Source organism: Mytilus trossulus, chromosome 4, assembly GCF_036588685.1.
Source record: "Mytilus trossulus isolate FHL-02 chromosome 4, PNRI_Mtr1.1.1.hap1, whole genome shotgun sequence".
Taxonomy (NCBI): Eukaryota; Metazoa; Mollusca; class Bivalvia; order Mytilida; family Mytilidae; genus Mytilus; species Mytilus trossulus.
Window position 1 is genome coordinate 64219732 of NC_086376.1, and position 26391 is coordinate 64246122.

The following is a 26391-nucleotide window of genomic DNA, read 5'->3' on the forward strand; positions in this document are numbered from 1 at the left end:
CCAGCAGAAACCAAAAAAAATGTTAACTAATGTGATTAAGATTGCCGTATCACCTTCAGCAATGAGCAAAATCGTTACTGTACAGTAGGATATAAAAGGCAAGATCTAGAATAACAAATTGTGAAACAATTGAAATAAGAAAACTTTCGTCCCGATTTATGAACAATGCAATAAAGGGGAAATATATTATGTAAAGCACTAAATGACAATGACTAAATAACTGACTCTTGGCCTTAAGTAAGCACATATCTAATATTTGCTGGCGCCAAACGTTTCTTAATACATTGGACAACGGCAGAACAGTACAACTTGATAATTCAGAGGCCATAACATCTAATAAGAAAATATATGTATCTAAGACTAGCCCATCAAAATTGTAAGTAAAACACATGATTTCAATGCAAAAAAATATTTATTTAGTAACTACTTAGTATGTACAAATGATAAAATTGTCTTTTATAACGGTCCATACTTTAATAGGCTGAAAAGGAATAAGAAAAATATCATTATTACTATTATTTTGAGGCAATGTACAAAAAACAAAGCAAAAATTCTTTTGAAACAATCAATGTACAAATGTATGTATTTCTATTAGAACTAACAATGTCGACAGCAGATCCCAAACAGCAGGGTCTTTATATAATGATTTTTGTTAACAATATAGTAGTCTTGTTTTAAAATCTCTTCTAAAATGTTACCCATCAATAACAAATTAATGCCATATTCAACATGCTCTTTTTGTTCGAAATATTTCATCAACTTTTTCTGTTTTTGAATTTTCTAAGGCAATTTGCTTATCGTGTGATATTTCTTTTGTGTATTTATGTTATATTTTTACACAAACAGATCATATACTATCGGTAACAGTCAAGTAGAATTATCTTGGTTTGCCTTGTCGACTTTCTTATACGAATCAAATATTAATCTTACATTTTTTGCCGTAACCTCCATATCCGTATCCTCCTCCGTTTCCACCACCGTATCCGTATCCTCCTCCGTTTCCACCACCATATCCGTATCCTCCTCCGTTTCCACCACCATATCCTCCGTATCCATATCCGTTTCCACCACCATATCCTCCTCCATTTCCTCCACCATAGCTTACATATCCTCCATTTCCACCCCCGTATCCACCATATCCACCTCCTCCTCCGAGGTTACCTAAACTGACGAGTTGTACACCGTATCCGCTTCCTCCACCATATCCACCGTTACCTCCACCATATCCACCACCGTATCCTTTTCCACCGCCGTATCCTCCGCCATAGCTTACATATCCTCCGCCGTTTCCATAACCGTATCCTCCGCCGTTTCCATAACCGTATCCTCCGCCGTTTCCACCACCGTATCCACCATATCCTCCGTCGTTTCCACCGCCGTATCCACCATATCCTCCACTAACGACTACACCAGATCCGCTTCCTCCACCGTATCCTTTTCCACCTCCATAACCTCCATATCCGCCTCCGCCGCCACTTCCACCTCCTACAAGAATGACACCACCACCATTTCCACCTCCGTAGCCTCCATATCCATATCCACCTCCACCGCCACCTCCACTACCGTATCCACCATAACCTCCATCCCCGTATCCACCATAGCCTCCACCGCCACTTCCACCTCCTACAATGACGGCACCACCACCACCACCACCCTTTCCATGGCCATAGGCACAGCCGAAAATGGCAATAAGAACGCAAATGGATAACTTCATCTGCAAAAATCAAAGAAAAATAATTGTGTATGGAAGATTAAAAAGTGTTAAAAGCAACAAAGTGTTTTAATTTTTTTTTTCTATTCCTTAAACTCGCGATTATTTTTTTATGAAGCACATGATACATCTACGGTGGTGGCAAACAATTTGGCTTTTCATCTTCTCTTTTTATTTGCTACTGACCTTAAACCAGTGTTCATACAGTATTTTGTAGATACTGCTCCTGAACATGATTGCACACAGCATTTTGTAGAAACTACTTCTAAACCGGTGTGCACACATCATTTTGTAGAAACTACTTGTTAATCGGCGTGCACACAGCATTTTGAAGAAACAACTTCTAAACCGGTGTGCACCCGAAATATTGTGTAGATACTGTTCCAAAATCTTACTAATGTCTTCCTCCAATTCAGTTTTTTTGTGTTTACAATTACATAAAAAGTGACTTGGTCATATTTGCATAACATAATACACATTGTTATGTAACTCTCAAATTTCAATCGGTGACAAAAAGTTTGTTCTCATTGTAAATTAAGGGAGAAATGAATTCAATACTATTGACATATACTAAATATCTAAATGGAAGATTAAAGATTTGCACCTACGGCATCGGGAAAGATACACCCTTGAAGATTTCGAATAGGAGTAGGCTAATGGCGCTACAAGGCAGCACTCGCACCCGCAAAGTGGAAAGGGATTAATATAAGTTGCAAAACTTGTTTCCCATGCCACTCTAAATAAATATGTTTAAACTAAGATACACTTTGATAACATTGATGTTTTTCTCCATTACCGAATTTAAGGTAAACTTTGCCTGATGCATTGAAAAGTTCGTTTTCTAAACAATATCTTAACTATTAACAAGGGATTTAAAATCTAACAAAGTATATCAACACAGACGTACAGACTACTGAGCTGATGAACCCTTTGGAACCTAACAGTCCTAAGCAGACCACGTGCTTGAAAATAAAAATAACGCTGAACGACTTTTGTGCGTCGAAGCAATATGATATATTTAGGATAAAAATACAAAAAAGCTCCGACCTTGACACTTGTCAGCAAGAGAATACGTTTTAACGTTAGGACACGATCTGACATATTTATAGAATACGTCCACTTATGGAAAAAATAGGATAGATATTTAACACATGACACTTATCGTGATTTTTTTTAAAGAGAAAATATTGTTGTCATCCTATAAAGAATAGAATAAACGGGGAAAATACTTCAACCATGATGCAAATATTGCATCGTAATCCAAAAAAGTATACAAATAAATGAGAAGGACGTTATCAGTAAAAACTGGAAACTATAGGTAGTCCTCTTTAACATTTTGCAAACATTTATAAAACTATACAGCAGTAAAGACATTTGAAAGATATGATATCTCTGGTATCTTTCGTCCATCTTTTCTTTTAAAGAGACACCTTACACTTTTTAAAAAAGAACAACAATTTGCAAATATAGAACGTAAGGCCTGCAACAATGAACAAACCTTATACGTTAAAGAGCAATATAAACGTAAACTTGTATAACCGAATAGGAAACAATACAACATAGGAAAAAGTAAATTCAATTTGTCTGTTTATTTACTGTTTCAACGACAATAACACGACAAAAAATATTGCGGACAACAACCAATGATCAGCACAGGATTTAAAACCTCTTAGTGTGTCTTTTATAGAAATAAGAGTATGTATTTTATCAAATTAAACACTGATCAACATTTTGTACTGATTGGCAAAAACAATAATTTGAATCCCTTAAACCGTTATGGAATAATTCTCTCTTCTTTGAGTTCTTACCAAAAAAAGAAGGTATGATACTTTTACCCTACGATTATTATAAATGAAATGAAACAAAAAATCAATTGTTAACCAAATTACAGAGATGACTTACCTTGTCGTTGGAGGAATGGTCTGACTGGTGAAAAATATAATAACTTTTGACCATTTTATACTTATTTGTAAACATAAATTAAACTATTAAGGTGATGAATAGTAGAGTTAGGATATAAAAAATGACGGATTGTGACTTTGTTATTCTGAAATAGATGTTTAAGTTGTATAGCTTTGAAAGTGTAAATGATCGAAGAGAAAACAAAGGTGAAATTAGTTTAGTTTGCATAATTATATAAAAAAAAATACGGTTGATAGCAATACTAAATTACTTATTTGAAAATGAGGTTATTTTAACGGTTACGAATGAGAAAAATATCTACCAACGAAATACCACTGTCATATTATTAACTCATTACAGACAATGGTTCACATAGAAGACAATAGACGGTCTACAAATGATAAATATAACCAAAATCCCTCAGAAAACCATAAAAGACACAGGAATGACATAACGTTAAAAAACTCTTAAAGAAAACCAACTTTTATTCTAGGCTAATATTATATTAAACAAAATGATAAAAGGCAGCAACAAACATTTGCCAAGGCTTCTATCTTGAAGAATGTCATACATAGACTTGGTTGTATCCTTCTGTAAAGCGGTGTAGCCTCATCGAACTGCTGTCTACATCGAGGTTTTGAGTTCGAATCCTGCAAGTGGCAGGTATTCTCGACTTCAATCCTTATTGCTTTCCTACAAAACGTCGTACGTTGTCTCTTGGCACCCTGGATGTCTCCACCAGTACAAAATGATCTCATATGTTAACCGTTTGTTGCGTTTTCGTAAGATGCCTTTGTATGAAGATTTCTAAAAAAAAAAAAAAAAAAAAAAGAAGGAACAATTCGAAACAATGAGGTGTGTAATTTTTTACCATTGGAGTATCGACAACTTCCATCGGAATACTAATTGCTAGTTAGAAGTACATCAAAATGTGTTGTCAATGAAAATAAAATCCAGCTTTTTGATAAATTAAAACTTTATTGGAATATTAGTTTTTTAAATGATGACATTGTTCAATGCTACAACAAAATATTTGTATCTGGTGTGGTCATTCCTTTTTAATCAAATGTATATTATTTTACAGTTTGTCTTAAAAGACAGGCGGGAGATACCAAAGCCATCATTACATTCATTTTTCGTTTACATACTGATCACGTCATTGCATTAAACGTAGCACGATTCGATTATATACTAGTAACCAATTTACAAATCGCAACACGGAAAATTAAGACTGAGCAACACTGACCCAACCAAGAATACTGAATAGGTTAAATCAAGTGATAAGACATGCGTCTGCATTTAAAAGTGAAATGTTTTTACACTATTAAAGTTCTATAAAAGGAATTATTAAGATATTTACTGATAAACAGCTTCACCAGTACAGAAAGTCTGAAGTCGGATTTTAGTGTCTTTTGATTGAGTTAAGCCATTTCAATTGATATTTTTAGGGTGTCTTCCTTTGTTGTGATTAAACAAAACATTTTAACGTAAGGGTGAAGGATCGTCTAAACCCGCTGCATTTGTTTGCACCTAACCTAAACGAGGAACCTCATGTTCAATTGTTGTTGTTTTAATATGGTTCGTGAGTGTTTCTTGTTTATTGTATAGACTAGACAGTTTGGATCGTTTTCCTGTTTGAATTGTTTACACTAGTCGGTGGTGGTGCCCTTTATATTTTGCTGAACGGTTTGAGCTAATGATCCGTGTTGAAGACCGTACTTTTACCTAAGCTGGTTCACTTTACAAATTGATACATGGATGGAGATTAGGCTCATTGGAACTCGTGCCTCATTCTCTTATTTTTATGAATTGACATTTCAAGTAACATGAAAATATATCGATGATCTTTTCACTGTTCAAGCAGCGTAGCTGACTAGGAACTATGTAATTGTGATACAAAAATACATTGAAACGCGTTGTGAAATACTGATGACAATAAGTGACACCTTACTCAACAGACCAATAAAACCAGCTCTTAATGAGAAAAAAAGAAGAGCTTAAAAAATTACAATATCGATATTAAAAGGTCATAAACCTTTTTGAAAGATACATTCTTTCCCCGAGAAAATCATATCTATTTTAAGTTTGCAATGAAGAAAGTTATAGACTGGTGAAAACAATATGTTGGACTTATATGTTAGTTGTTTTTCTAGTATCTTTTGGCTTCCTAAAATCAAAGGTCCGCATCATCGCTTCATCCATAAATACTCAAATCAAAATACTTCTCAGATATTTTTCTCTAACTTCATGTCTACAGAAATAAGCGGTTTTTTTTTTTTTTTTTTTTTTTTTTTTGGAAGTAATCATACTTTATTGATATTTTTACATTTGTTTATCCCGGCCTCGTTAACCGTTAGTAGCATATAAATAATTTGATTAGTATTTGTTAGTTTCTTTAACTGTAATATATACATTCATAAATCATTGTAAATTATAATATATCCAACTAAAAACATTATCAATATAGAATGATCAATAAATCTGAATAGATAAAAAAAATTAATAAATTATAAAGAATAAATAAATAAAAAACACAGAAGTTTTGAATTTTGGAAAAAAAAAAAAAAAAAAAAAAATAATAAATATATTTTACTTGCAGGATATATTTATTCAAATATTTGCATACAGGCAATAACTTAGAGGAACCTACATGTAGTTATAAACATAGACAAAACATATAGCATATATATAAAACCAGCATAGAACAGTATTAAATTATAACATAGGTGGTGGTGTGGATAAGGAAAGGAATGTACGTATAAATAATTCTGGTACATAATGTACCAATTTTTTATAATAAACTAGTCTTCTAAAATCGGAAGCCAGGGGTCCCAGCAAATATTGGCCTTATGAAAAGGTTTTCTTTTAAAAAATAAATTCTTTTCTAGTACCAGCGATTCTTTGAGGTAGTTTTTAAGTCCTGTAAAATTTACAATATTTTCACAGAGTTTAGTTCTGTAAATATAGATTTTTTTCAGGAGTATTATTAAGTTTTTTATCCTATCATTTCCATTGTTACCTAAATTTCCAAATAAAATTATATCTATATTAACTGGAATCAATATTTGTGTTTGGTTATAAATCCAATCACCAAGTTCAATCCATAAATCTGATATTTTATGGCATGTCCAAAATATGTGCTCAATATCTTCAATAGCTTCATTACAGAAAGTACATTTATCTGATTGTTTTACCTTAATTTTAAATAAAAATTCATTTGTGCCTATGATTCTGTGCACTATTCTGTACTGGAACCAATGAAGTTTAGAGCTTTTTGTGGTGTAGAAAGACATATTATGCACCTTTTTCCAATCAAAATTTGTTTTTAATCTTAAAGACCATTTATCTTCACAAGTAAGCCTAGTATTACTTTTTTCTAAGAAAATATTATACATATCTTTTGATCCTTTAACTGACAAAAAAAATGTTCTAATATTAATTGGTAGAACTGGTCCATGAACTTTATAGTGAATTTTGATATGATTTTATTGCTGATATAACTCCATTATAAACTAGAAAGTTAGATTTAATTTCATAAATATTTTTCCATTGTTCAAACGACATTAATTTACCCTCATTATCTACCAGATCATTAATTAACAAAATACCGTTATCAGCCCAGTCTTTATAGAACACAGATCTGCTACCTATTTTAATATTTTCATTATTCCAAAGTGAAACTGTTAAAAATTCTTCTTCATTTTTTGGTTTAAGTTTATTTTGCATTTCTGTTCATGCTTTAAAAACATCTTTCCAAAAGGGGTTTTTACATTTGTTTGGTGGGCCTAGAAAAACTAGATCTTCAATATTAATATTTTCTGTGCTTTCTATAAGTTTTTTGAGTTTTGAATTGTTTTTTAGCAACCGTCGAACCCACGTTAATTTTAACCCTTTTATATATTCTTCAATATCTAACATTTTCAGCCCCCCAAATTTATGTTCCAGACATAATATTTTTCTTTTAATCTTGAATTGAATTAAAATTGAAAAAATCTAAAACTTCTTCAATGAAACTCCATGATACAGAATCAAAAGCTTTTTCAAAATCTATGAGAAGGAGCAGTCCTGGTAAATCATTTAGTTCTGTATGAAATAATATATCGTAAATAAGACGAGTATTCTCCCCTATAAATCTACCCGGAATAAAACCAGTCTGATCACTGTTAATAATTTGGGGTAGAACTAATTTTATACGCTCAGCTATGCAGCTTGATGCTAGTTTATATGTGGTATTTAGTAAACTTATTGGTCGCCAATTTTTCATGAACTGTCTAGGTTTATCTCCCTTTGGTATACAGGTTATAATACCTTGTCTTTGAGTTATTGATAATTCCCCCTTTTCGTAACCATTATTTATAGACCGAAATACAAATTTTCCTATATCTATCCAAAAAAACTTGAAAAATTCATTTGTGAAACCATCTGATCCAGGGCTTTTTTCATTTTTCATTTTTCGCAAAGCTGTTGTTAATTCATCATAAGTAATTTCACCCTCCAAAGATTCTCTGATGGTATTATTTATTTTTTTAATATCAGTATAAGGGATTTCATTTTTTAGGTTGACCTTATTCAAACTTTCTGTTTTAGTATAAAGCCTTTTGTAATAATTGTTTGCTTCTTTTAATATTTTATCTTGCTCACTGATAGTGTCACCTTTTTCATTGACTAATTTTGGAATAGTTTTATTTATAAAATGTTTTGTTTCTAAATTTAGAAAAAAGTTTGAAGGTTTTTCTCCTTCTTCTATCCATTGCATTTTGGATCTGATGTAAGAACCCTTATCTTTTCTTGTCTTAATACTTTAAGCTCAGTTTTCTTTTTTTCAATTTCAAAAAATATTTCTTCTGACAATATTTGTTCTTCTAGTTTTTTAATATCTTCTAATAATATTCTTTCTTTTTTATCTTTTTGTTTCTGCCTAAAAGAAGCATATGCAATTGATTTTCCTCTAACTTCTGTTAATAAAGTTTCTAAAAAGAGTTGATCGGTTATAGTAAATTGAATTTCTAAGTCATTTATCTTTTCTAATGTTTCTCTGTTGTATACTAGTGATGCATATTGTTCTTTTACTTTATTAATAGTCTCTTTAACAGCAGCTGAATATTCAATGTCATGTAAAAGTGAATTGTTAAATTTCCATAGACCTTTACCAATTATAAAGTTATTCATCTTTAAATGTAACATTATTGGGGAGTGATCCGATCTATAACTGTTAAGAATGTGTATATCATGTACATGTTGATTAAGGCTTTGCGATAATAAAAAAAAATCCAATCTTGCTTGTTTAATGGGATTATTTTTTCTCCATGTAAATTTTTATTGTTCAGGGTACAATTCCCTATAGGGATCTGTTAAATCGTAATTTTCTATTATATTTAAAACTTCCTCTTTGGCTTTCGGGTTATTTACATTTTGGTAATTATAAGTATCAAGATTTTGGTTTTGGACTAAATTATAATCTCCAGTTATTATAACTGATTGCTTGTTCAAGTCTTCTATTATATCACTTACTCTAGAATAAAATTCAGGTGAATCTTTATTTGGACCATATAAGCATATCAAAGTTATTCTTTTTCCTTCAATTTCAATATCAATGCCTAACAGATTTCCTTGATCATCTTTTTTTATCCTATGTATCTTGTTTTCAAAGTTTTTGGTAAAAAATATTGCTACCCCTCTTTTGTTTGTTGCAAAAGAATTGAAAATACAGTCTCCTCCCCATATAGTGGAAGATATTAGCAGGCAAAATCGATGGAATTGTGCAAATGATGATACAAGCATGAAAATTACCACAAAGCATCATTATTATATACTTTTAAAGAAACAACTGCTGGCCATTAAAAAAAATCATTTTTGCAAGATGGCCACCGCCGTTTTCTAAAATGGCTGTTTTTTTCAGTTTGAAATTACTGATTTTTTTCTGGAAAACTTTTCGTTTACCATCTTTAAGTGAAAAAACAGCAGTCATGTTTGGTAGCTACCTTCTTTACATGTGAATAATTCACTAGACATGAGTATTTGACACATACAGGGTTTGCGCGTGCGCGAAAATGTTAACAAAATTCATTAAAAATATTTTAACTATTTACTATAAAATATGTGATTTGGGATTTTCAATGATATTATGATTTGGTTTGAAAACATTTTTCAAGGTTATGACACACATGATTTAACAACTTTGCGCATGCGCAAACTATTAATAGACATAATGAGTGATTTGTATGCACTACCAGGGCAAACTGGTACATACGGTATAAATCGTAGTTCATCTCATTACTCTAAAAAGCAAGTAAGTGTAAAATCTATGATGCCACTGTTTCAAAACAAGCCAATTCAGTTGCAATGATCAGGTATTTGATTGATAAGACGGAAAATGTGGTTAAAACGAGAAAAACATCAATAGTAACGGCAGATCAGCCCCTTTTGGTAATGGATATTCAGTGGGAATTGCCTGATTTGTACAGAGAAGATAAGTTTATCGTCATGTAAGGTGGATTTCACATTGAAATGACTAGTTATGAAATTCTGGGTGATATATTACGTGAAGGTAGATGGACACATGTATCATGTGTTCTCACTTAAACCATTATTGCAATACCTAGAACGGCATATTCTTGTATGTATGTTCAAATGTACCAAGGACTAGACACGCGCATCAGATAACTCTATGTGTTTTAGCTTGAAAGGTATATATCGGCTTAAGAAAGCTTAACACAGAAATTATATTCATGTCATGACTCTGTGACGTTCAATGATTTGATAGATTGGCGTAAGAAAATATAGTCATCTCTACCACAGTTCAATTCCTGGCGTTCAATTATAAAATAAGAACTTCTTGTGAATTTAGTAGTATGCTTATTTCATGAGTCAGATTTTGTACAAACAGTCCATAAAAAGCATGATACTGTATTCATTTATGTCTTGGTCGTGTAACATATTCTCGATCGCGATCGACATTCTCCGAGATATGGCTTCCCTTCTCGTAAGTCACCCACAGGTGGCAATTGATTTTGAAAATGATAATTTTACTGTACGTAAGACCAGAAAATATTTTCTTATAACACAATTGATCAGACAAAAACAGAATAATGCAATTGTAAAGTGCGATTTGTTGTCGTAGGTTTAACCGAAGACCTCATTTAAACGTATTGATGGTAGCTTGACCAGAAGTCAGTAGACTATCAGATAAATTTGCAAGATCTAGTGGTTTGAGGCATTCTATAACAGATGAACGACTTAATGAACACACAAGGGTTTCTTTAAAAAGATCAAAGGCAAATAATTTGAAGATCGTTTGAAGCAAATACAAAACGAAGGAGAACCGGTTTCTTATAACCAGATTAAAAAGAACAACTCCTATTATGTCTTTAAAATAAAACTGTAAACGTTTTTGTAAAAAACAAAGTTAGAGCTCTTAGATATCTTTTCGAGACTTTTATTTTTTGTCGCAGTGGACAAATTGATTTGGAATATTTCTTAATCCATAAAGACAAACTGCTCCTCTGTTTTTGTCTTCGGATGTCATTTTAAACAGTGGTATTAAATCGGTGCAAATGGATAAACTTGAAACATTTTGTAATTTGCATATCCAAATTCTGACGCATTTATCGTTGATAGAGCAGCAATGGTTAAATCCAGGCCACCTTGTAGGGAATCAATATTGGATGAGTTTGCAATTGTGTTATACGGCCTTCAATAAAATATTGCATCGATAAGTATTCAAGAGTAGATATTGTGTTAGATTTACGAAATGAATCATTGAAAGGCTAGATGTGAGAAGACAAAAGTTGGGTTCTGGAGTAGTTTTCTCTATAAAGATGACAACGAAACGAATTTTTTCAAGTGTCTTGCCAACAGAAATGCTTCTGTAGAGACTAATAAGGATACTTTCCAGCTACTCCTTGTAATCATGGAGAAGCAGATATACGAATGTTTGTCCATGTTTGGCCTGATTATGAAAATTGTTGTAGGACGGTAATTTAAGGTAGCACCGACACAGATTTAGTAGTATTAAGAATTGCAGCACTCTAAAAATATGGTGGAACAAACTGTGAATAGGTTTTGGCAGAAATGAAGACTTTTGATGGCTTCCTGTACGTGATTTATCAAATGCGTTTGGTCCTCGTGTAGCTACTCTTCTTTTCATTCATACATTCAGTGCATGTGACACTAAGGGAATAGGTCAGTTTTGATGACATAGGAAGTATTTCAACATGTAAGGGACGTACTTATTTCATTGCTGAAGTATAAAGACACATACATAAAAGAAGCATTTGTTTGCATCATGTATGACCGAACAACATCACTATTTGCTGTTAACGAGGCACGATGTCAATTTTTTCCCAGGAAGCAGCGGCATTGTTATGTAGTTCCGCCTACAAGAGGGTTTTTTTTCGGAACACATCCAAAGAGCAGCGTATCAAGGAGGATAAGTTTGGGCTCAGCCTGATTTATGTACCAATTCATGAACACTGGGGTTGGATGAAAGACAAAAATCGAGGACTTCTTCGGCTACCGTTAAAGTTGCATCTTCCTGTCGGGAACAATTGAAATGAGGAGGCGAAAAATCCAGTTGTGTTGGTGACTGTAAATGCTACCGTTCTGTCCTTCCTTGTACGAGTTTTGTTATTGGCTACTGTCCGATAATTTTAAGATAACGAACCTGTCTTTCTAACAAAGCTAGGCATTTAATCTTAACAAAGAATGTGATATCACTTGTTAAGTTGATGAAAATTATACAAAATATATTTTCAAAAATTTTGCCGCCATTTTGAAACCGGAAATCACTCTTTTTTGTCATTTATGTGTTGTTTTTCCGTACTTTAGGAGCTATAATTTACGCTTAATAAAACCTTACATTGGATTTTACTTATAACACAACTTTCAAAGATTTACACCTGGATATGACGCCATTTGCAAACTGAAAGGTGGCCATCTTGAAAATTGGAAATTTTGATGGCCAGCACCTAATTTCTTTGAATTATCGTTTAGTCCACCTGTATACCAAATTTCATGCTTGTATTTCATGCTTGTGTTATTACTTGTAAAGTTGATGAAAATTATTAAAATATTTTTTACGTATTTGCATCTAATTTGGAACCGGAAACCACTATTTTTCTTCAGTTATGTGTTGTTTTGTCGTACTAAGGAGCTGTTTTTAACGTTTTATCATATCTTACATTGAATTATACATAACACATCTTTCAAGGATTAAAATCCCTTAAAATTGCTTGAAAGTAAAAAAAATCGAAATTTTTGACTCGTTAGCCGACATTTTAAAACCGGCAGTCACCTTAAGTTACATTAATGTATTGTCTAGTCGTTATTTATGAACTGTCATTTTCTTTTTATCAAATCTAACAATGGATTTTACATATAACACACCTTTCAAAGGATTAACAAATATTGGCTAATTTGTTATGACGCCATTTTCAAATGAGTGGTGGCCATCTTGAAAAAATGATTTTTTTTTCTGGCCAGCAGCGGATTTTTTATAAGTATCATTTAGTTAACCTTTATAACAAATTTCATGCTTGTATCACGATTTGCACAATTATGTCCATAATATCTCCCACTAAATGCTACAACAAAGTGTTTGTATCTGGTTTTGACATTCTTTTTTCAACAAATATATATTATTTTACAGTTTGATTTAAAAAACAGGCGGAAGATACCAAAGCCATCATAACATTCATTTCTCGTTTACATTCTGATCATTTCATTGCATTAAACGTAGCACAATTCAATTATATAAACAATTAACAAATCGCAACACGGAAAATGAAGATTGAGCGACACTGACCCAACCAAGAATACTGAATAAGTTAAATCAAGTGATAAGATGTCATGCATCCGCATTTCAAAGTCAAATGTTTGTATACTATTATAGTTTTATGAAAGGAATTATTAAGACATTTTCTTATATATACAGCTTCACCAGTACAGAAAGTCTGATGTCGGATTTGAGTATGTCTTTTGATTGAGTTAAGCCATTTCAATTGAAATTTTTAGGGTGTCTCCCTATGTTGTGATTACACAAAAATGTTTAACGTAAGGGTGAAGGATCGTCTAAATCCGCTGCATTTGTTTGCACCAAGCCTAAATGAGGAACCTGATGTTCAATTGTTGTTGTTTTAATGATGTGGTTCATGAGTTTTTCTCGTTTATTGTATAAACTAGACAAACGGTTTGTTTTCCTGTTTGAATGGTTTACACTAGTCAGTTGTGGTGCCCTTTATATCTTGCTGTACAGTGTTAGCTAATGATCCGTGTTGAATACGTAATTTTACTTAAGGTGGTTCACTTTTACAAGTTGAGACATGGATGGAGATTATGCTCATTGGAACTCGTGCCGCATTCTCTTATTTCTATTAATTGACATTTCAAGTAACATGAAAATATATTGATGATCTTTTCACTGTTCAAGCAACGTAGCTGACTAGGAACTATGTAATTGTGATACAAAAATACATTGAAACGCGTTGTAAAATACTAATGAAAATAAGTGACTCCTTACTCAAACCAATAAAACCAGCTCTTAATAGGAAAAAAAGAAGAGCTAAAAAATTTACAAAATCGATATTAAACTGTCATAAACCCTTTTGAAAGATACATTTTCCCCGAGGAAATCAAATCTATTTTAAGTTTGCAATGAAGAAAGTTATAGACTGGTGAAAACAATATGTTGGACTTATATGTTAGTTGTTTTTCCAGACTCTTTTGGCTTTCCTAAAATCAAAGGTCCGCATCATCGCTTCATCCATAAATACTCGAATCAAAATATTTCATGTCGACAAAAATAAGCGTTTTATTTCTATGTTTTAATTTTTCACAATTGTGTATGGAAAGGATGCACCTGTCCTTATTTGGGGAGACTGATGTTCAGTGGTTGTTGTATGGTGATTTGGTTCATTAGTGTTTCTCGTTTCACGTTTTTTTGTATAGATTAGACATTTGGTTCTCCTCTTTGAATGATTAAACGTTAGTAATTTTGAGGGCTCTTTTTTGTTTGCTGTTTGGTGTGATCCAAAACTCCGTGTTGAAGACCATACTTTGACCTATACTGGTTTACTTTTGCAAATTTTGACTTAAAAACATTTCCTATCAGTCCAGTATATGTTTTTTGATAAAACAGTTATCTCCCCCTTAATGGCTTAGTTGAAAATTGATTCGAAAACTTGTATGTGTTTAAATATTTTGAATAATTCAACGGATCAGCAAGTTTTCTTCACCAAAAAAAATAGTGTAACCAATAACATTGCAGATATGTCTACAAAATTGAAGTTTTATTCAAATAATTATACTGATTGTATACAGCAATAGTACAATCCAATGATTTTCTTGTACTTTTTTGTAGGTCGTCATTTTCCCTTTGTTACAACGGCATCAAATACGAAAATGGAGATCGGACAAAAAAATTAACAAACCATATTCACATTCCCTGGTGTTTGGGCGACAGGACATATTTTTCAGCTTTATTTGTATAGTTTGAACATACATATACTATAAATAAAGTGTACATTGTATTTTCTCTTTTCTATCAATTCCTAGTTTACCATCAACAGCGGTCATATATTACATGCTTAACTTTTACTTTCTTTTTGGCTACGTATTATATGTTTATTTGATCCACCTTATTGTGTAGTAATGAAAACAAAAATGTATGCATATAATTTTTATGGATTGTCTAACAATGTAATTTTAACACACTATTTAGTATGTAAATATAAGAATGTTTAAAATATTCACAAAATGATGAAAATAAACGCAATATTTCGCTAGACCAATTAGCTTTATCAAGCATGCATCTATCCAGGTGAAATCGGATGTAGATGACAAGAAACTTTTGCAGATAAATGTATTTGTTGCACTTCGATTCAGCTGCCTTGAAATTTGAAGTTAGCAACGTCCATTGGCCAATATTACCTTTTTTTAATTATATAATTTTTATGGATATATATTGTTTTTGTACTCTCTTTTGTGGCTGTTTGTCTGTGTGTTAGTTATATCAACCAAACTTGCATTAAAATGCATTGTAACATACATTTGATTTTTTCATGTGATGTTTAAATGGAATCATTTGCTTAAAAAGTGTGTTGATAGAAAACCATGTTAAATTATTAATATACCATAATAATATACCACGTTTCCTATCATTATTATCATCTATTTGATGTTGTACTATACTTTGCTAATTGATCGTATATGCCACTCAACTAGAATCCAAAGGAAAGAGGGTGGGGCTTAGTTATGGTACAATTGTTATCAAAGGTACCAGGATTATAATTTAGTACGCTAGATGCGCGTTTCGTCTACGTAAGACTCATCAGTGACGCTCATATCAAAATATTTATAACATATTCATTTTCTTGTTATGCTATGGCTGAAGCTCCACGCTTTTTTGAAAGGTAGCTGCCTGTGAAATATCAAGGAAACTAAATACATAACAGGTGAAGATCATTGTATAACAAAAAGCATCAATAAATCATGTGAACCACATCTTAAGAAACCTTTTTCAAACTATATAGGAATGTTACGAGTTTCCTTAATTTTGGAAAAAAATATTATAAGTTTCTTTTTTGAGTTCTGAAAAAAAATATGCAATACTACAATGTAGTTCCATAACATTTCGATTAAAAAGGAAGGACTATAGAAAAAGGAATAAACATCGGCTACAAAAAAACATGATTTTTTTCGCGATCAACTGAGAGTACACTATCTGCGCTCCCTGGATCTGCTACTGTTTAGTGTTTTATCATTAAAATTGTGTTTTAATAAAAAACAATAATCTTATAATCGAATTACTCAAATAACGAGAGAAAAGCAGTTTGTACAAAAAACTTTTCTAAAAAAGTTCATCGAAAGGTACCAAGACCTTGTTGATAAATATTCCGTATCAAATTTTCAAATAATACACGATGGTCTTGATGTATAGATTCTGCGTACTGATGTTGTTTATCATCTGAACAACATGTTTTATTGTTCTTTCATTTGTTTTTGTTCTATTATTAAGATTACTTTTACTGTTGAATGGTTTTATGTGATATCCGTTTGACGTGGATGGGTACTTATACATCTCGTCAATGTGTTTGTATTGGCTTTCATTTTTTTGGTGATTTGTTTTGTATATGTGAATTTTTGTATTTCTTTTGTTCTTATAACGTGACTCTGTACTTTAAAAGATCCCGTCAGTATGATATTGGTCTATAATATGTCATTATGATATATTTCTATTATGAATTACTATATACGTTGAACCACAAACGTCAAAATCATTCAATCGCGTAGTGGAATTAACTATTTGTGGATTCTCATAAATTCTATCTATAACTTTTGGACTAGTTTGAATCTCGGCCTATTTCTGTAATTTATTCTTACATACTATTGATTTTTTAACCCTGTGTGCTTAAAGCCAATGTAGATTTTGAGGTTGTTTGTATGCACATTGAACGACAAATTTATATGACGTATACATTTTTTCTGACGTCAGACACTCAAATCAATCCATGTGTTAGTTGCATGAACTGTAACGTGATCAATTTCAAATATAAGCTCAAGGTCTCCAAGCTGTGAATCATTTAATTTATATTACAAATTTCATATAACATTTGTCTTACTCATAAGCATATTTAACAAACTCATCCTACGGATTCGTTTGTTTAAATGTGTTAACTCTGAAAATGATATATATAGTACATATATTTTTTTTTTAAATATTATAGATTCATTTATCTACATATACTTTAAGAACAATCCTTTTTTCATCTCAATGTTAAGTCTTCTAAACAAACTTTGGAGACTTATTGTTTTTGCTCATTTCTTATTATCTTTATTATTCTTCTTCTTCTTTTTCTTTTTCTTCTTTTTCTTCCGTCACTTTTTAAAATGAACTTGTTTGCAGCGTTTCTCCAAAACCACTTGTCAGATTTACTTAGGTTTTCATAAAATGTTAGACTAATATGTCTAAGTGAGCCTTCAATCTTTCGTTTGTGCATTTCTGTCTATTGAGGGATATTTTTGGGCAGAAAGAAGAGAGGGGTTTACTATAGAACCCTATGGGATTTTATTTTCAAAAAATTTTCAAACGAATATAACTTGAAAACTGTAAATGAAAAACACTCACAATCTTAAGAAATGATCTTAGGACAAAAAAAAATTCACACGAAATATAGGGAGAGTCCCTGGTGGTCATTCTCACATCCTTCAATTTGAGAATATGCTATTATTTTTTGAAATACTAAGGTTTTTCTACCTCAGGCATAGATTACCTTAGCTGTATTTGGCAAAACTTTTAGGAATTTTGGTCCTCAATGCTCTTCAACTTCGTACTTAATTTGGCCTTTTTAACTTTTTTGGATTCGAGCGTCACTGATGAGTCTTTTGTAGACGAAACGCGCGTCTGGCGTATACTAATTTTAGTCCTGGTATCTATGATGAGTTTATTTATCTTTTAAACGGTCCAGATCTCCACCCCTTAACCACATATATTCATGACTGGGACGATAACACAAATCAAACGAAATAAAAGGGAAGTCCCTGGGGGTCACCCCCATCATGTTCAATTTGAGAATATGATATTATCTTGTAAACGGTCCAGATCCCCACCACGAAACCATATATATTATTGTAGGGGACGATAAAACAAATCAAATGAAACAAAAGGGAAGTCTCTTTGGGGTAACCCCCACCCTGTTCAATTTGAGAATGTGCTATTAACTTGTAAACGGTCTAGATCTCCAACCCTGAACCATATATATTGTTGAAGGGGACAATACAACAAATGGAATGAATTACAAGGGAAGTCCCAAGGGTGTCACCCTACCCCCTCTTGTTTTAAAACTTGTTAACAGTCAAGATCTCCACCCTAAACCATATGTTTTCTTGTTTGGAATAATAAAACACATCAAAAGAAATACAGGGAGAGTCCATAGGGGTCACCCCATCACCTTCAATTTGAGAATATGCTATTATCTTATAAATGGTCCAGATCCCCACCACGAAACGATATATATTCTTGTAGGGGACAATAAAACAAATGAAATAGAATAAAAGGGAAGTCCTTAGGGGTCACCCCACCCCTCTTGTTTTAAAACGTATTAAAGGTCAAGTTCCCCACCCCTTAACCATATATATTCTTGTATGGAAGAATAAAACACTTCAAATGAAATAAAGGGAGAGTCCATGGGTGTCACCCCACCCCTCATGTTTGGAAACTTTTAAATGGTTGAGATCCCCAACCCTAAACCATATAATATATATATTCTTGTATGGGACAATACAACAAATCAAAGTCCCTGTTGGTCACCACCACCCCCTCCTGTTTACATACTTGTAAATGAATGGGACCAAAGGAATGGCGAGATATGGGAGCTTTGTTTGAGAGACTGCGTAACAGCATCGTGTTATAATTTGTTTGTATTGTAATTTAAATTATTTATGTTGTAATGTTTATGACCTTTGGGGCCCATAATTGGAAAAAAAACTCTTCTTCTTCTTCTGTTATATAGAGATTATGATATATGTGTGTCCACAGTATATGGAAAATAAAAAAAAAACAATGGATTTGGAAAAAAGGGGGAGGGCTAAAATAAATTATTCCGCCACCAAAAACCTTTGACTTCTGATACATTTCCTGAAATTCTTCAATCATTCAATCTTTTACAAAACTCACCCTACAATCATTTTCATACTTTCAACCAACGAATGTGATTTCGCGTGTGTGTTCTAGTTAAATATGGAACCAAACGTTCCCCAATACACAGGACAACGGCAAAACAATTATAATGCAAAGGCCAAAACATATAATAAGAAAATATATGAATATGACTACTCTATCGAAATTATTTGACATGAGTTCAGAGAGTAAAATGTTATTGTAGTTTTTTTATTTGAATAATATTATTTTCTTATGTGTGAATTGCAAATACAGAGTGTCAGACTACTTATGTTTCCTTTCTAAGATAAATGCATGATCTATGTTTTTTGTCATCATATTTCTCGTTTAAGTTTACAACTTATATTTTTGTCTATTGTTTCTGATAACCTCTTTTTTTAATTTAGATTTCTTGTAAGTAAAACACATGATTTCAATGCAAAAAAATATTTATTTGGAACTATATACAAATGGTATCAATGTCTTTTATAACGGTCCATACTTTAGTAGGCTGAAAAAAGAATAAGAAAAAGATTAATATTATTATTATTATTATTATTATTATTATTATTATTATTATTATTATTATTATTATTATTATTATTAATATTATTATTATTATTATTATTATTATTATTATTATTGAAATGTAATCTACAAATAAAACAATATAATGTACAAAATAGTATTGTGATAATACGAAACAATCAATGTATATGTATAAGGTGGTGTGTTGTAGATCAATACCAGTCGATGGAAGTACAATATTAGATATCGGAACGAAATAATGAAGTTTTCCCCGATTTCTTCTTGTAGTGTAAAAAATGCTCTGCACCAAGTTAGGAAAATGACCCTAGTTATATTATAGATTGTTTCTGTGTGTCTTACATTTAATAATGTGTTTCTGTTGTGTCGTTTTTCTCTAATATTTGCTGCGATTCCCTCAGTTTAAGTTGGTATACCTGATTTTTTTTTTTCTTAATCGATTTATGAATTTCGAACAGAGGTATAATACTGTTTCCTTTTTTAGTGGAAATACTACTTATAAGAGGTAGTGTCCTATTAGTAAGCTTGTTTAAAAAAATATTCTTAAATTTAACAATTCATATCTATCACAGACCAATAACAATTTATTGCCTTAATCACCAAAGATGTTCTTGTTCAGAATATTTCATGAACTCTTTCTGTTTTTGAATTTCTCTAAGGTGATTTGCTTATTGTGTGATATTTCTGTTGTGTTTTATGTTATATTATCGCTAATTTGTGCATTTTTCCTTTGATCTTTTGTTGTGATAATTTTCATATCATGCTTCTCGCTTGAGATGGAAAAATTATCACTAGAAACTAAGCAAGCACGTGGCGTTGCTAACGAAATTGACATGAAATCGACAACGTCGTCATAGGTAAGATAGCGATAAACAGATTATCATTGGTCATCTCAACTCGATTGCTTTTCTCACTTTCGCTGTACCAGCTCAAGCGAGAAAGTCAATCTCGTTGAGATGATCAAAGATAATCTATAATTATCACACAAACAGATCATATACTATCAATAACAGAGAAGTAAAATTATCTTGGTTTGCCTTGTCGACTTTCTTATACGAATCAAATATTAATCTTACATTTTTTGCCGTAACCCCCATATCCGTATCCTCCACCATTTCCTCCTCCGTTTCCTCCTCCGTATCCTCCGTATCCATATCCGTTTCCACCACCGTATCCACCATATCCTCCTCCGTTTCCACCACCATAACCGCCATAGCTTACATACCCTCCATTTCCACCACCATATCCTCCGTTTCCTCCTCCGTTTCCACCACCATATCCACCATATCCACCTCCTCCTCCGAGGTTACCTAAACTGACGAGTTGTACACCATATCCGCTTCCTCCACCATATCCACCGTTTCCTCCACCATATCCACCACCGTATCCTTTTCCACCGCCGTATCCTCCGCCATAGCTTACATAGCCTCCGCCGTTTCCACCACCGTATCCACCATATCCTCCGCCGTTTCCACCACCGTATCCTCCGTATCCTCCGCCGTTTCCTCCGCCATAGCTTACATAGCCTCCGCCGTTTCCACCACCGTATCCACCATATCCTCCGCCGTTTCCACCACCGTATCCACCATATCCTCCACTGACGACAACACCATACCCGCTTCCTCCACCGTATCCTTTTCCACCTCCATAACCACCATAACCTCCATATCCACCTCCACCTCCACTTCCACCTCCACTTCCACCTCCTACAAGGATGACACCACCACCATTTCCACCTCCGTAGCCACCATATCCACCTCCACCGCCACCTCCACTGCCGTATCCACCATAACCACCATCACCATATCCACCATAGCCTCCACCACCACTTCCACCTCCTAAAATGATGGCACCACCACCACCACCACCCTTTCCATGGCCATAGGCACAGCCGAAGATGGCAATAAGAACGCAAATGGATAACTTCATCTGCAAAAATGAAAGAAAAATAACTGCGCATGGAAGATTGAAAAGTGTTAAAAGCTACATAATGTTTTTATTTTATTTTATTCTATACCTTTAAATCACGATTTTAGTTTATAAAAGACATGCTTTATATATGAGGTTCATGAGAAAAATAGCTGCAAAAAGACGTTTTGGGATTTCAAAAAATCATTTAAGAAAAATGTGTTTTTTTAGGGGAGATAAAAAAAAATTACTTCGGCGATGTCAATCAATTTGGCTGTTCATCTTCTCTTTGTATTTGCAACTGACCTTAAACTAGTGTGCACAAAGTATTTTGTAGATACTTCCCATTAACCGGTGTGCACATGCACAGCATTTTGTGGTTCGCATCCGAAATATTTTGTTGATACTGTCACAAAATATTACTATTACGATTTAGATTTTGTGTTAACAATAGCATAAAAAGCCACTTGGTCATATCTGCATTCTATAATACACATGGTTTTGTGCTCTCAAATCTCCAGATTTCTACTACCTGCAGAATCTTAACAAAAGTAACTTGAATAACAGAATGTGAAACAATACTAAAGAAGAAAAAGTCAACAATCTGGGTTTTTTTTTTCAATGACAATAAAGGCAACAGTAGTATACAGATGTATCCACCATATCATTGCCAAATCGTTGCTCACAACAACAAATGATCAGCACAGGGTTTCGGTGATTGGAGAAGAAGATATTTAACACCTGAGCACACGTCATATTTAGAAATAACAAGCAAAAAAAAGGCTTATCTAACTACAGAACAATGAATTGTAATGCTTGATAGACTAATAAGTAAAGTATTGGATTATCCCATTTCTCGACATATATGACTTTCAAGTTCTTAATTAATATTTTAATTTTTTTTTTAAATATTCACAAGCAATGTAACAAATTTATACTTATTCTTATCAAATAATTAATATTTGTATATTAGGGTATTATGTTAGTTTAATAGCGGTCAACGGTATGGAGTTCGGTTAGATTTGGTTTGTGAGTGAACTTCAATTAATTTCGTGAATCTCAAGGCAATGTATGACGGTTTCAAAATGAGAAATAACTCGAGCTTTACCACAATTATCTATTGTTGACACCTGTGTTCAGCAGACTGATTAGAGTATGTCCTCATAGATAAACATAAAATGTACGGCAAACGGAAATATTCAATCGATGTGGTTCTTAAAAGAACGCTGTATTTTTTTTTTTTATTTTTAATGAATTGGGCTATATTTTTTTTTAAAAGAATCACATTAGGCCTCTTTCAAAATGAACGCATGCAATACAATTAACAAAATTGTTCAAAATTTAGATGCACCTAATAAACATAATATATACATACACATACACACAAACATAACATACAATTGTAAATATGAAATACCGTGATAAAGGTCATGTTTTTAGAGACGCTTTTGTTTTTGTGTTTTTTGTTTCTTTCTAACCAAAGAAAAAAAGACAGCAAAAAAATAGAAAAAACCAGATTGAAACAAGGTTTACGAGAAAAACAGACAACAACTATGTTTTTTATGTAATTGAATCTTTACTGCAGTGTTTTTCAAGGTTAAGAATAAGAACGAATGAACCTTAAAAAAACCGTTTGGTGGTGCGCCTGTCAGATGAGGAACGTACATATAAGATTATAGGTAGAAGGTGAATATACTATTGGTATCGGTATCGGATTTGACCCGGAACTTGTTAATTATTGGCAATATTTACTATATGGAAAACGAAAAAGTCTGGAGTGGTGTAATTTTTAATCTTTACCATTGTCCTATATTAGCTATATATAAAGATGAATTATTTTATTTGTCGTTTTTACCTGATAACGGCTGACAAATTGAACCTCGTTATTTTAGTATTCTAGAAACTACTTTTTTTAACCAAATTTCACTCTAATCATTATTTTGCATCGGTTAGTAAAATCAATAAACTTGGAACCCTTAAACCGTTATGGAATTATTATTTCTTCTTCAAGTTGTTACCGAATAATAAAGATGCTTTTAACCTTTTAAACGATTTACAAAAATAAAATGAAATGAAAAAAAAATAATCTAACCAATTTGCTGAGATTACTTACCTTGTCTTTGGAGGAATGGTCTGACTGGTGAAAAATATAAAAATTATAACCATTTTATACTTATTTGTTAACATTAATTAAACTATTAAGGTGATGAATAGTAGGGATAGGATATAAAAAATGACGGATTGCGACTTTGTTTATTCTAAAATAGATGTGTAAATTGTATAGCTTTAATTGATTATGTGATCGAAGAGAAAACAAAGGCGAAATTAGTTCGCATAATTTTAAAAACAAAAGAATTAGGGTTTATACCAATGCTAACTTACTTATTTAAAAATAAGGTTAATATTTTGATAGATACGAATAGGATGAATATCATCCAAAAACCAGAGACTAGGTGCCAAAAAAACCCGCCATGATAATTTCAAAACTGAGTGAACCACATACAAACTGACAATATCAGTTGTTAAATAATAACAGCTAATGGAACGGGAAAAGCGCTGTCATTTTCCTTACTTAGTACAGACAATTCAACTACATATCACTATACGACCATCAAATAATAAATAAAAGCCATAGCTTAGAGAAGCTATTATGTACCAATGGCTTCTAGCCTTAGGAATGTAACACATGGATAAATGTGGAGTTAAACAGTCTACGATGGTCAAATTTAACCATTCATTTGAACAATTGAGTTGTCATCTGACCTTTATTGTCAATTGTAAACGTAATTCAAACTTAAGCAATGCAGTTAATTTAACAGTTACTGATAATGAAAATAAAACTAATTATATTTGTTTCTAGCTTTTAATTTCAAGTACATTGAGTTAGATGCTGTCAGAAAGATCATATCACAACTTCGAATAATTCAGTCAAAAGAATCTTTCGATTTATGAGTTTGACTGTCCATCTGGTATCTTTCGTCCCTCTTTTATGTCGGTGAAGACTCTCGAGCAAAGTAGTATAAGAAGTCTAACTATTGCTAACAATGAGGCTTTTAGTGCAAGTCCCGCAAGTGGCAATTGTGCTCGACTCCAACATTAATTGACTAGGATTGTAAGCTTTCCTACCGATAATCGTAGTTTCTCTCTGAGGACCTCATTTTCATCAACCAAAACAAAATGACCTCATTATCAACATTTTATTTAACGTTTTCTTGAGATGTTATTGATATCAAAGTTATATTTAAACAAAATATTTGCTTACATACTGACCATTTCATGGCATAAACGAAGCATTACCAACATAAATACAGTTTACATAACACAACACGGAAAAATAAGGAATGAGTAATACTTACCAAACCAAGAGTACTGAATAAGTTATAGCAAGTTATAAGGCATTGAAAAAGCTAAATATCAAACGGTAATCCTCAAGGCTCTCACTTTTGTACTTGTTTGGCTTTGTAACTATTTTGATTTGAGCGTCACTGATGAGTCTTATGTAGACGAAACGTGCGACTGGCATACTTAATTATAATCCTGGTACTTTTGATAATTATTTGACTGCTGTACCCCTATTTATGACATTATGTTAGCTTTTTTTACCCACATATTGGTGTCTATATAATAACTATTAATACTATCGCTCTATTAAGGTAACTGCAGAGATATTTTCTGAATCACACCTCTACCAGTATAGTAATTATATTGTATAGTGTGTCTTTTTATGTTGCGATGTTACACTATTGTATTATGTAATTATGTAATGAAGTACGAATAACAAAATTGGATAGTTTCTGACAAATTGATTTGCAATTTTTCGAGATGATCTTGAATTAGGCAACAGTAGTAAACTGCTGTTCAAACGTCATTAATTGATTGAGAGAAAACACACAAGTTTATCAAAACCAAACGCCAACATACATAGAAACGAACATTTTGACAACAAATGCCGTATTCCTAACTTGGAAATGGACATTTAAGAAATGGTGGGTTAAACCAGGTTAATCCTGGTACCTTTGATAACTATATTCATGACTAGCTTGAACTTTACATATTTTTTAGACGCCTGGTTCTAGCTCAGTCAGAATTCTACTTCGTCAAAATTATCTCCCCATTACGCCAGGTCGTTTTCACAATCTTAGAAATGGGAGCCGTTGTAGGGATGGCGCGCTGTCAATTTTGCTCTTGGAAACCGATAAATTTATCCACATTGCACCAATACGATCATTATATGCCAGTTGTATTTTAAAAGACAAATGTATCAACTAGCAAATTAGCACCAGCTAATGATCGTGTCTGCATTGATTCAACTTTAAACTATTGTCTGATCGGTTGTCAGGTGGAATTTTCGAAAATTCATAAACATTTTAAAAAATTCGAAATAAATATTTTGTGGAAGGGCATACTAGATCTTTTTTAGTGGTTGAAGACTTTAAACCCTGTTATCACACACAAAAAATATAATTTTTCGAAGATATGCATTTTCATCTTCCAACTTGAAAGACTGTCTTCAAGTACTTTTGGTAAAAAAAAATAGCTATTCGAACACACCTACTCTGTTTTTGTGATTCATTAGATAGGTATTTTACTTGACCCATATATTTAGCACTGTGATTTTTTTATGTTATAAAATGAACCCGTAGCTTTGATATGTAAAAATGATGGAATCTGA

The 26391-nt window shown here is 32.5% G+C and overlaps 2 protein-coding genes across 2 annotated transcripts; both read right to left on the reverse strand.

Moving 5' to 3' along the window:
* Window positions 1-393: 393 nt before the first annotated feature.
* LOC134716736 (uncharacterized) lies at window positions 394-3667 on the reverse strand. Its single transcript, XM_063579741.1, has 3 exons — window positions 3614-3667; window positions 931-1714; window positions 394-481 (listed from the first exon to the last, which is right to left on the reverse strand). The coding sequence occupies exons 1-3, from the start codon at window positions 3665-3667 to the stop codon at window positions 474-476; spliced, it is 846 nt and encodes a 281-aa protein (XP_063435811.1). The 3' UTR covers window positions 394-473.
* A 16029-nt stretch (window positions 3668-19696) lies between these two features.
* LOC134716737 (uncharacterized) lies at window positions 19697-23844 on the reverse strand. The gene is made up of 3 exons (XM_063579742.1): window positions 23833-23844; window positions 20888-21740; window positions 19697-19776 (listed from the first exon to the last, which is right to left on the reverse strand). The coding sequence occupies exons 2-3, from the start codon at window positions 21738-21740 to the stop codon at window positions 19769-19771; spliced, it is 861 nt and encodes a 286-aa protein (XP_063435812.1). The 5' UTR covers window positions 23833-23844; the 3' UTR covers window positions 19697-19768.
* Window positions 23845-26391: the final 2547 nt, after the last annotated feature.